At 37.6% G+C, this 12,164-nt stretch overlaps 1 protein-coding gene and 2 long non-coding RNA genes across 3 annotated transcripts in view; 1 reads left to right on the top strand and 2 right to left on the bottom strand.

Moving 5' to 3' along the window:
* The window catches only part of LOC148372175 (poliovirus receptor homolog), a 234,246-nt gene extending 222,271 nt beyond the window's left edge, over positions 1-11,975 (top strand). The window contains exons 7-10 of the mRNA XM_088326788.1: positions 8,619-8,754; positions 8,830-8,887; positions 10,042-10,125; positions 11,263-11,975. Of these exons, the coding sequence (XP_088182914.1) occupies positions 8,619-8,754; positions 8,830-8,887; positions 10,042-10,125; positions 11,263-11,469 (485 nt within the window). The 3' untranslated portion in view covers positions 11,470-11,975. The remainder of the gene's footprint in view (positions 1-8,618; positions 8,755-8,829; positions 8,888-10,041; positions 10,126-11,262) is intronic.
* Positions 1-12,164, bottom strand: part of LOC148372173 (uncharacterized) — a 37,284-nt gene that overhangs the window by 5,471 nt on the left and 19,649 nt on the right. The window contains exon 2 of the long non-coding RNA XR_015849523.1: positions 3,408-3,565. This is a non-coding gene — a long non-coding RNA (uncharacterized LOC148372173). The remainder of the gene's footprint in view (positions 1-3,407; positions 3,566-12,164) is intronic.
* Positions 8,362-12,164, bottom strand: part of LOC148372174 (uncharacterized) — a 5,091-nt gene continuing 1,288 nt past the window's right edge. Inside the window, exons 3-4 of the long non-coding RNA XR_015849524.1 lie at positions 11,266-11,475; positions 8,362-8,785 (exon numbers count right to left, since the gene is read on the bottom strand). This is a non-coding gene — a long non-coding RNA (uncharacterized LOC148372174). The remainder of the gene's footprint in view (positions 8,786-11,265; positions 11,476-12,164) is intronic.

The raw sequence follows: 12,164 nt of genomic DNA, 5'->3' as shown, positions 1-12,164 counted from the left end.
GTCTTGCCTTTGCATCAGCCTTCAATACCCAAGTTTCGAATGAGGAAGAACGGGCAAAACACGTCGTTTCGGAGTTTGAGTCATCGGATGCTTTGGTCTGAGAGCATTTTTAGTCACGCCGGTCATGGCAATCTGCAAATATTTGAACAGGAATTTAGTCATGAGTCAGTGGATTTGTTTAACAATTAATTAGTGATTTAGTCTTTGTTTAGGGTTAGCTAGAAAAGTTTGCTGGTTGGTTGAATAGTTGAGAGAATTGTTAGCTTTTCTGATGCATGCTCGATTAGTTGAATCTTAGATCATTTTTGTTGTTTTAAGTACTTTACTATATTTATTTGCCCATTTACAACAGAACGAATAAACATGAGGATTTTGTTCTCTTTCTTAAGGATTTCTTATTTATTTGAATACATGGCGAAAATCAAACAATTAAAACGGGAAAAAGTATTGTCCTTTTATACTGATTTTTTTTGCACCATGTGGCTTTGAATGAGTTTTATTCTCTAGCTGTACCTCCAAATCTGTAATACATTTTTCATTGTTAATATGGTTTGAAATAACAATTGAATGTTTTGTTCTTTGTAAACAGAGAAATAACTAAAAATAGAATAGGATAAGAAAATCAATTGAAATTGGCGACCTCTTCTGCAGCTAGCAAGCTATCATTCAAGTGTGACCTTCTGAGTCTGTAATAAAGCTGTTTGTTTAGGATTTTTGTGTTTTTTTTCTCGCAAACAAACCAGTGAAATAAATAAAGGTTATACCAATCCAAATAATCATTATTTTACTAATTAACTACAGAATTAATTTAAAGGCCTCTCTAACTAGCTACATCATGAAATTTGAAACTCGTGCTTCACATGAGGTGATCATGCGTCTTGATTTGCAACTTGATTTATTATTAATGGATGATTGATTAGGTTTTTTTTCTTTTCTTTTTTTTAAACCCGTCTTGGGACCCAATTCAGAAGACAAGAACAACAAAGTATGACACGAAGCAACCAGTTCGAGCAGATGGAGCTGTGATTGGAAGGGAAAAAAGTGTTATGTTCACTAGCACACTGCACACGACTGAAATTTCAACACACCGCAGTCTGGCATCTCAAATCAAGCTAACAAGAATCTCCGCGTTCGAAAAACTAGGAGGTATCAGATAGAAAAATCCTGAGAGGGAGGGCAAAAAAAAAATCAAGACCTCCTCTAATGCTGGAGGTAATAAAAGTTTAAGTATTTCTTGACGTCCACGCGTCAAAGAAGCCGGCAGCGTTTTCAGCTCGCTCAAGTAAATCTTGTTTCTGAGGCTTGGCCTCTTCTGCTTTTTTTTTTTTTTTTTTTTTTCCTTAGCACTCCATCTTCATCCTCCCCCACAAGTGTACGCTTGAATGGCGGGTCAGGGCGAGGAGGATGGACGGGAAAGGTATACATGTGTAACTAACAGGCCTCTCCTAGCATTGATCCGCCCAAAGCAGTGCCCGTCGCTGACCTTTTCACTTGTTCGCTGCCGATACAGACTTTTTCTGCGAAAAAAAAAGACCAGGCAACAGCGGCAGATGGGGAAAGGAATGAAAATATCATTTTTGCTAGACAAATAGCAATACTTCATGAATCATAACCCCAATACAGTCGACCCCAAAGATACGACATTAATCTGTTCTGAATTGGGAGTCGTAAAGTGAAATTGCCCTATAGCAGGGGAGAGAAAACTACACATAGCAAATACATTTTGAACTCCAATACCGGAGATAAAAACATGAAAATACCAAAATAATATACAGTAGAGGTAAGATTGGGGCTAAAAAAATACAGCCCGACACAGGAATGTGGGTATTAAAGCCCGACCCAGCCCAAACCCAACAAATTTACTTGACCGAGCCCGAAAATAACCTGAAATTTTCTATTTTAACTGTGAGGAATCAGGAGGAGGTGGGCTTCACTCTCGCTGACTTTTTTTTAACTACACACCTTTGTGAAAGATCATCGCAATGGATTCTGTCCTCCTCTCGCGTAGCCCTGCGTAGCACGAGAGGCAGGCACAATCCATTACACGGATCCACCACAAAGAAAAAAAAACAAGTAACAATGACACGTGGATAACTTTTTTTTAAAAAGTCTGCAAGAGAGAAACCCAGACTGGCCCGGCCCAACCAAAACCGTAAAGATTGAAATGTTTGGTACGACCTGAATTTAGGGTCGGTAATCTTACCTGTAGTATACAGTAAATACTACTTATGTGTAAAATTGATGTATTGGATTATATATGAATATGCACCTAAAGGATTTTTTTTTCACTTTGGTGTGACGTGACTTGAGCTGGTACAGTGAAGAATGGGGTGGATACAGAGGGGGAAGAGGTGGGAGATAGAATTAAAACAAATTTTAAATCTTCCACTTGAAAGGGTTGTCATACTATTCAAGTATTTCCTTGCTTATCTTTGATAGTCCCAATCTTTGATTGGTTAAGGCAATATTCCTTAGCGATGGGTGTTCCTTCTTTGCATTTCTTGATGATTGCAATTCTTGTTTCTATTGTTATCATCTTTCATTTCTCTTTCAGCATCACTTGAAGCCTTGAGACCAAAATAATGTATTGAATGAAGAGGCAGAAAGGCCTTGTGGGAGGCAGCGTTTTAAATGACGTCGACCAATAGCAAACAGGCATCTTGCAGACGTAACTCTTCGCATGCATGAACTCTGCAAAGTTCGCATTTTATGCGTTATTTGGCATGCAAAATAAATGTGTTGTTGATGTTGTACCACTGGGAAAATGCTGAAAAGAGGGTACAAAAGAACATCTTATTCCACTCCTTATGGCCAAAGCATTGTAAGGTGGGTTTGCCGTATCCCAGGGGTCTACTTGTATAATTAGTTGTAAAAAAAATAAAAAAATAAAAAAAAGTTTCTACTCAACCAATTGCTCCTATCACATTTAGAAAAGTAATCCTTACGATCGATAAGGGTTCACTGTATTCCAAACTACTTTTCTTTTGTTTGTCTGCATTAAAATATTGTCTTGCCTCCAGGGTCACAGGTCAGATGGATTAAATCCTAGATCGAAATAATATAATATGGTATTCCGAAAGACACCCACGCTGCGGTCTGACGAAACCTTCTTCAGCCCACCAAAGTTTTTCGAATCATGATGAGGAATTGTGCATTTCTGAAGGCGAGGATATCCACTATGTTGCGATGGGGGTAAGAAAAATCTGGAGTTATGGGTTATGAATTCATTTCAGCTCGGCCAGCTGCCGGCATTGTCACATACATAATTCTGTTCAGTATCTCTGAAGGAAATTGCAGTTACTGTGCAGCGGAGGTGCATGCACAAAATTGTGATACTTTTTGTCTACGTGCAGTTGCACACAAACACTTTGTGGTTATTCCATTAAGGGAAAGAGCGGAGGTCGTACCGGGTTCATGTCGACATGATGTCGCACCTCGGAGCTGGAAATTGGCCCCTTGGTCCCCTCCGTCTTGCCGCCCTCCTTCCAGGATTCCCTGGCAGAGGTTATCAAAGTGGCGGGTAACCTGCTGAGCCACAATGACACTGCAGGCCATCGAATGACAGCTGTTGAGATAAAGGGCGGGTTCAAATGCACGAGAAAGACCCCGGAGAGGCAAAACAGAGGCCGGCTTCTTGCTGATGAAAAAGCAATTCTTGCAACTTTGCAGCAATCGGCCTGAAATACAAATAAAAACGATGATATTGTGGGGTGGCGCCTGTGCGGTATTTGAAAAGACACAGCGCCATCATGCAGAGGCGGGTTGACATTGCGCTTAATGACGTCATTTTTAGTTTCGGCTCGAAATGTCTACTCCACAATTCAAAGACAAATGTAATTAAAAACTGACACTTATGACAGGTTTTTGATATTCGTGTGTGTTTTTGATTTTTATATATTTCATATTAATCAGCATAACTAGTTAGGCGAGCCACGCTCAGGTCCTTTCACTTGCTTAATCCGTGCCTAGCCAACAAGTGCGCGTGCGTGTTTGTTCGTCTGTGCGTGTGCGCGTGTGTTTGCCGTTCGTGGGGGGTGGGAGGAACAGGCCTTTTCCCTTTTTTTCCTAATTTTCTTATTTTACATTATATGTTTTTATACATCACTTTGAGTTAAAATTCATAGTATTAAAATTTGGTTTATTAAGTTAGACATGGTACCAATTTTCATAATTATATTTAAAAAATAAAAATAAATTGGTTTATGTTTGTTTTTTGAATTTAAGCTTTTCTAATATCAGATTTTTCAACTTTTTGGGAGCGTGGGCTCTTTTTTTCCATTGCAAATTCTTGAGGCACACTGTCCATCAAAAATGTTCAAAAAATAAATTCTAGTGCCAGTTTTATGTTTCTTTCAAACCTTAAATTATCATATTTGCCTAATATTTGTGTGCGAGTGTGTGTGTAAATGGGTAAGTGTGTAGCACATTGTAAAGCGCTTTGGGAGGTTTTCATTGACTTGAAAAGCGCTATATAAATGCAGACCATTTACCATTTATTTTAATTTTTTTGTTAGTAAAACGCTTTTCTTACCATTTGTGGTCACTGTGGCTCAAGGGTAATGCAGGTTATTCATTTTGTTTAATAATTATGGTGTCATCTCCAAATTGACAATATTTTTAGCCTGATTTTTTTAATGTTACTGTCTAGAAAAGAAAATACTTCAAACGAGCAAAAAGTATCTGCCAGTGGAACTTTTGTTTTACGAAATGATTATCTGTGGTTTTTTTTTTAGTAAAAAGATAAATAGTATATACAATTTTAAAAAGTAATCCACTTCTACCTACTGATATGGATGAATATTACGCAGCTGATCATTGGAAGACACTGAACAATTGGTGTGTACTTTTTTGCAAAGAAAATGATTAAACTCTGCCCAAAAAACTACTGGGTCAAACAAAGTAAGCTATTTAACATGTATACTTGAACTATCTCATGAGCAGATTAGTGTATTACATTTTATAAAGTAATCTGCTGCCACCCACTGATGTTTATTTTTTGCAAGGATAAAATTTGGAAATTTCCTGCAGCACACTAGAGAAGGTCTCCCTGCTAGCTGGTTGAAAAAAACCGAGCTGTTTAACATCCCAAACATAACTACCGTATTGTCCGCACTATAAGGCGCACCGGTTTATAGGGCGCACCCCCAAAAAATAGTTTTTGGTCCTATATTTTCCATACATAAGGCGCACCGGATTATAAGGCGCTACAATGGGAACGTCGACAAAACAGCCGGATAGTTCAGTCCACCTTATTACCCCCTTAACATTCCGAAAGCCTGCAAAGAAGCAAATACGTGTCTTAGACACGTGCACATGCGGTGTCCGTACGATGTCACCAAACATTTCTAAGTTTCCATTTTATTTTTTGCTGGCAACTCTGTGGACAGCAAAGTAAGAATTTTATTGTGCAGGGAAATGAGGTTCTTTACTGTGCATATGACAATAAACACTTTGAATTAAATTTAGTTTAAAAATAGACTCATCACAGAAACATCAAGATCGTTCTAAAACAAGATACCGGGAAAATATAAATCCGCATAGCTCACCTAAGTTCTCTTGCAGCCTTCACGTTCATTAATGATACGTAACCATGGTCTTCTTACAACCCTGAGTGTAGTAAATCCAGGAGAGTAAAATATTTACAAATAAAGAATATTAAAAAATGTTTTCTTTATGCCGTAGTGCAACCGAACGTGTGATTCACATTTATCTTTTTCAGCCAATTGCAGGCTTTGTTTCGCCCTTTTAGCCTATGCAAGTCTGTAAATGATAAAAAGGATCCGCCCCCTTTACCTCCGAATAACTTTAGCCAATAGTGACTGATTCAAATGATTGACACATTGGTTAGGAAATGAAACACCAGTATATAAATCCCAGCATACACCGCGGACGACTTCGCCTTCGGGGGAAAATCTATTCGGCGGCTGCTCGCTTTAGTTGCAAGACTTTGCGACTTAATATTGATCCATATATAAGGCTCACTGTATTATAAGGCGCATGGTCAGCTTTTGAAAAAAATAAAGGCTTTTAGGTGCGCCTTATAGTGCGGAAAATACGGTAGTAAAATGTGTAATTATATTGTAAAAACTATTATTGTTACATTGTTGAAAATATTTTGAATAATCCTTGTTGAATTTTAAATTCTACACACATTTAATATAATGTCATATCAATAATATTACTTTGACTAATATGTATACCCAATTACATGTTGGTCTATAGATTGTGATAATAATAGTTTCATATCGTCACATTTTTTACAACAATTGAATTTATTCTAAAGTTTTACACTACATAATCGATCGGTTTAAATAATAAATTGCATCGTAGTTATAGTGCAGCACAGCCGCTGAGTGGTTAGCGCATCTGCTGCACAGTTCTGAGGTCAAGGGTTCAAATCCAGCTACCAAACTCCCTGTATGGAGTTTGCATGTACTCCCCCTGCTTGCGTGGGTTTCCTCTGAGTGCTCCGGTTTTCTCTCATTTCCGAAAACATACATGTCTGGTTAATTACCCAGTTCAAATTGTCCCTAGGTGTGAGTGAGTTGTCTGTCTCTGTGTGCCCTGCGACTGGCTAGCAACCAGTTCAGGGTGTCCCCGGCCCACTGCCCGAAGATAGCTTGGATGGGCTCCAGCACCCCACGACCATACCGAGGATAAGTGTCGTAGATAATGGATGGATGGATCGTTTTATACACTGCTTTCACATTGATTTGGCCTTCCTCGTGATTTTGGTTTGATCATATGACATGAACTCTTTATGCAATGTTTTCCTCCAACATATGTTAATATATGTTTTTGCATGACACTGAACGAGGCCGTGCAAAATGCTCCATGCCCGTAATCATCATGGAGGTCCTTGAATACATTATCTTCAAGTAGACGTGCAACAGGGGAGAGAGGAAAGGCTCTTCGCATAAGACGTAATTAGACAAGCACAAAAACATTAAATGATGTCCTACCCAATTAGCAGCAAGGAACACAGTTTTCACTTGACTCATCTTCTCTGCTCTTTAATCGCCTCCTCATTTACATAACTCCTCTGGGAAAAATGTGGCATAATGACATCACTATGGACATATCTTTTGTTGTGTGGGTGTGCACGATTATTGCTGTACTTTAAGTGGGACATAATGCATGCTAAGTCCTAAGCATTAGCTTTTTAATAAGTTCTTGTTATTTATATGTGAAGGAAAAATTAAATGTTAGCTACCTTTGGTGTGACGTGACTTGAGCTGGTACAGAGGAGTGGCGGGTGCAAGTAGGAGGGGGGGCAGCAGATTAAAATAAAATCAGATTATAAAATTTTAATTTTCAAAGATTTGTCATTCTCTTAGAATTTTTCTTGCTTTAATCCCTTCTTTTCTTAATAGTCCTGATCGTTTATTGGTTATAGCCATGCATCTTGGCGAGGGTAGCAATTCGTATGCCTTCTTCCGGTTTATTGATAATTGCAAATTTTGTTTCTAAGTTTTGCATGTTTTTTTTCTTCTCCCTTAAACATCACATCGCTAAACAAACTTTTTACACAAGATTCTGAAATGGAAGTGGAGAGAGAAAGGGATACCTGTCAACCATAGCCAGTTACTCCCATTATTAATGAAGGCAATTCGCCTTATTAAGCGATAACAAACCTTACAAACATAACACAGCAACTCTTTACTCACAGCATGACCTACTATGTAGAAAACCACACCAATATTGGCAAACTACGATGAAGTTGTCATCTGCTACCAGTGACAAAGGTAATCCAGATAAGAGCTGAAATGGGCAAAATGAGATTGGTTTAACAATTTTCTTTTCCCCCAAACAAAAATCGTTATATGACGTGCAGAATTTGAAATTATCAAATAAATGTACAAAATACTGGTAAAACGTATACGTTGACAGGTGTGGATTATGGAAAAACAATGTGGAGGAAGTTTAGCCAATAGCATTCGGGATTTTTTTGATGATGCCGTGATGCAAACCAATAACAGACGAGCATTTTATACAACTTCGACCAACAGAGATGTAACTCGTCATACGCAAAAATACAGCAAAGTTTAATTTTTACATATATTTATGCTCGCAAAATAAATTGTTGTTGATGAGATATAGTTAGGCAAATGCCATAAAGAGTGACTAAAAAAAACATCTTATTTCACACTGTAATTGTGAACGTCATAAGGGGGGTAGCCGTATTCTGGGGTCTACTATATCATACATGCAAACATTTTAAAAATGGGTAGATTTTATCGCGCACTCAATTTTTAAGCACAAAACAAAATCCGTCACCAGAAGTAAAAACAAAAAAAGAATACATGCTTGTTTAAAACCGGAAATGGTAAACTTGGAAATCTGACATGATGATTGGAGCGATTGATTCACACCCAGGTACTTAGTCTCGCTTAAAAAAAGTGCAAGGTAATTTTTTGGGGTTTATATTCGAAAAAGCAGTAGATTTTGTTTTTTAAAAATCTGTAGACGGTCATCTAACATGTAAAGCGGTTGTGATGGTGACTATGCCATATAACTAGAGTCATGGTAATCTTTAATCATTCATAAACAAATGTAAACAATTTTTGAATGTAAGCAAAATCCTACTTAGCATTTCAAATGTTCTCGGTTTTCCTCAGGCACCCGCCTCCCGGAAAAAGGAGCAACCACGGGCAGCATCATCGGTGCCATAATCGGCGTTATCCTCATTCTGGCCATCATCTGCACCACCGTGGTCATGTACCGCAAGCATCGGGCTGGCAAGCTCGGCGAAGAGTGAGTGCTTTCAGTCACAACCTGGTGTGACCTGTTTTTTGCAACGCAAAAATACAAACTTGTTTTGTTTCACAGAAGGCCACCCAAGCACAAGCCCCCACCTCCCAAAAAGGACAACACTGCCATTAGGCCGGTAAGGGATTTGATATTTGAATAGATATAATTGAGTAAAATGGTTATCAAATGCACCGGATGATGGTACAACTAATGTTAACCCCAAAATTTTAGTATAGCAGTGATGCACGTTAAACATAACCAACACCATATCCAGCAACAGCTTACATTAGGCTTCATTGTTTAAAACAATAAACAGATGCTTTTTTTTCTTCTTGTGATTGGTCAAAATGCATTCTTTCCATGGATTTGTTGACTTGATTGTTTTTTAGTACTTTAAGATTGTGGTGTATTTTATCTTTTTTAAAATTTGTAAACACTTTAATGTTTTTTTCCCAGTTTTTTTAGGCATCTGTCACACAATAAAAAAAACTTTAGTTTCCTGTTGTTCTTGATAGTTTATTCGTTTTTGTACTAAAAAGCCAGTAATATTTAATTAAATTTAGTTGTGTCACGCAAAGATTCTAGTTGCTTGACTTTAAGTTTCTAAATATATAAAGGTTCTAAGTTTAAATGGAGTAATAGTTCACCGGAGGGTTAAAAAATAAATGCTTTTTATAATTAAGTACATAAAAATAGTTTTTAATTATACATGTTTAATTCATTTTTTTGCACAATATTACATTATTTTTTGGCTATATACTGATTAAAGGGACTCCCAAAAATCTGTCTCTTTTCCTGCTTTTTCCTTTTCCTTTTTTCTTTGATTTATTCATGCTTTGTTTTTTTATTTGTTTTGCTTTCCAAGCATTTTACTTCTATTTTTTTCTTGCTTTTTTTCTTCTTTTGTTCTCCATTTTCCTTTGATTTTTTAAAATGTGTTGTTTCTTTTCCCTATCTTTTTTTCTTCTTTTTTTCCATCTCATTTTTTTCTTTTTCTCCCCCCATTTGTTTATTTTTGCATTATTGTCTTTTTTTGCTCTACACCCTCCATGAGAACTGAGCTGACAGTGTGTGCTTGGGAGAATCCACAGTTATGTCAGCTGATACACACAAATTGTATGAATCGGATAGCATATGCAGTGCCCAGATTGCCGTCAGTACTACATCCAGTTTTCTTTGCATGGGCAGAGCGTATCTGTGGGTGGGCTTTGCCAACCCCAGATCGCCCCCCAACCCCCGCCCCCCTTTCTGGAAATGCCTCTGCGCTAAAATGTTCTTTTTGTGCGGCAGGTGAGCTCCAATAATGCACCAGCTGCTGAAGAGCGTCTCTTATATAACCAACACTACAGCACCCAGGATGCAGAACCGGTCACAGTAAGAATAACACAAATGTTCCTCAACTTAATAAACATTTAACGATAGCGTATTCCCTCACCGAGCCTGACGGACTTGGTTGAAAATACTGAATTTTAAAACGTGACTCTGGTGACCCCAAGTGGACGCATTTAACACTGCACCTTACATACGTTGTTGGCATTGTTTTTAAAGGTAAAAATCTGTCTTCAAAATGCATTATCTCGGAATCCTGGGGACCTATCAAGTTTTTTTCATTTTTAAATGAATATACATGCAAAAATTTTTAATGAAATAGGTTTGAAAACACTCACAATTAAGGAAAAATAATTTAGTAGGTCCCTGTTATTTATAAGCACTACATTTCATATTTCGCTTTGTAGTACTGCAGTTGTGTTTTTGTGGGATTTCTGTCGTATTCTTTTGTATTTCCAAGTAGAATCTTTGTAGTATATCCGTGGTATTTTTTTAGTAGTACTGTAGTTATATTTTTGTTGTATTTCTGTCATTGTAATTCTATAGCAGTATTTTACTCTTAGTATTACTGTAGTATTTCCATACTTTCTCTTCGTAGTTCGGTATTATTTCTGTCGTCTTTTTTTTAGTATTTCTGCAGTAGAATATGTGTAGTATACAGGGCTGTGAAAAAGTCCCAAAGGTGGCCCAACTCGTTATTAGGTCCACCAGAAGGCAATACAATTTTAACATAAGGTCAGATAGGTTTTGATTTTTTGTGCTTTAATAAATGGAATTAACATTTCAAAATTGCATTATTTATTTCTTTGGGTTGTCTGTGTGATATTAAAATTGGTTTGAGGACCTGAAACATTTGTTAGTGCTAAGAAGTGTTCCGCTGGTTCGAGAGCGTTCTCCATCCGGGCACCGGTGTTGTGGAATGCTCTTCCCCCTGAGATCCGATCTGCAACCTCAGTGGAAATGTTTAAATCTAAACTTAAAACTCACTTCTACTCCATAGCATATGAATAACCTAAACTTCTTATATGTAATAACTTGTGAAGCCCTTAGAGACTAATTGTGATTAAGGGCTATACAAATAAAAATGACTTGACTTGACTTGACTAAATACAGTATGCAAATAACACAGAACTCTGGAAAGGAGCAAATACTTTTTCACAGCAGTGTAACTCTGTATTGCAGGACCTGGATGCTCCCGAGAACGAGGTGTATGGCGGCGAAGGATCGCAGGTTCACTACCATGCCGCAGCGCCTTCCGGTTGGGACGACCCTGGCAACGACGATGCACCGCCATTCTATGAACACAGTACAAACGAGCCCCACTCGTACCATCAGGGCGCCCAGGTCAGCCGTGGGGACAGCTTCGTATCTCCAGCCATGTTTGTGTAAGCGCCACTGTACGGGAAAAATCCAATGTGAATATTATTTTTGGTTTTGTGTTGAAATTTTATCTTTTGGAGCCAACAAATGTACAATTTTGGGGTGGACTATGGGTTTTTGTTTTTTACTTAAATGTTGTAACTTATTTCTTTTTATCCAAGTGAGTACAATCAGTTGACCATGTGGTTTGATGGTATCTGTTACATTCTTTTCCTTTAAATGCATATCATGTTAAAGTAGGATCACGACAATGAGCTTCACAGGGTCAATCTGGATTACGGCCTTGGAATCAAATAAAATCTCCACTGCTGTATAGTAAAGGATTCTTTCCAACAAGTTGTGCTACTGTAACTGGTGAAACAAATCACTGTTTTGTTTCTCACTGTTTGTGTGCCAATGTGTTTTAGTTCTGTACTCTTCTTTTGATTGTTTTTTTTGTGAGAAAAATACTTTATCGATTGATCTTAATGATTTTGATTATTTGTTCTTTCAATAAATGCTTTAGAAATACCGTGCCAATGTCTTTCTGATTAGAAATATTTTACAACATACTTAAAATATGTTTTGCTTTAAAGGGATGGAGGGAATGGTAAATGGTCTGCATTTTTATAGCGCTTTTCAAGTCAATGAAGACCTCCCAAAGCGCTTTATAATGTGCTTCACACATACCCATTCACACACACACTCACACACCAATAGGGAGT

This window comes from Urocampus carinirostris, chromosome 2 (genome assembly GCF_059441175.1).
Source record: "Urocampus carinirostris isolate Australia breed hairy pipefish chromosome 2, RoL_Ucar_1.0, whole genome shotgun sequence".
NCBI lineage: Eukaryota > Metazoa > Chordata > Actinopteri > Syngnathiformes > Syngnathidae > Urocampus > Urocampus carinirostris.
This window is presented reverse-complemented; position numbering and strand designations above follow the sequence as displayed.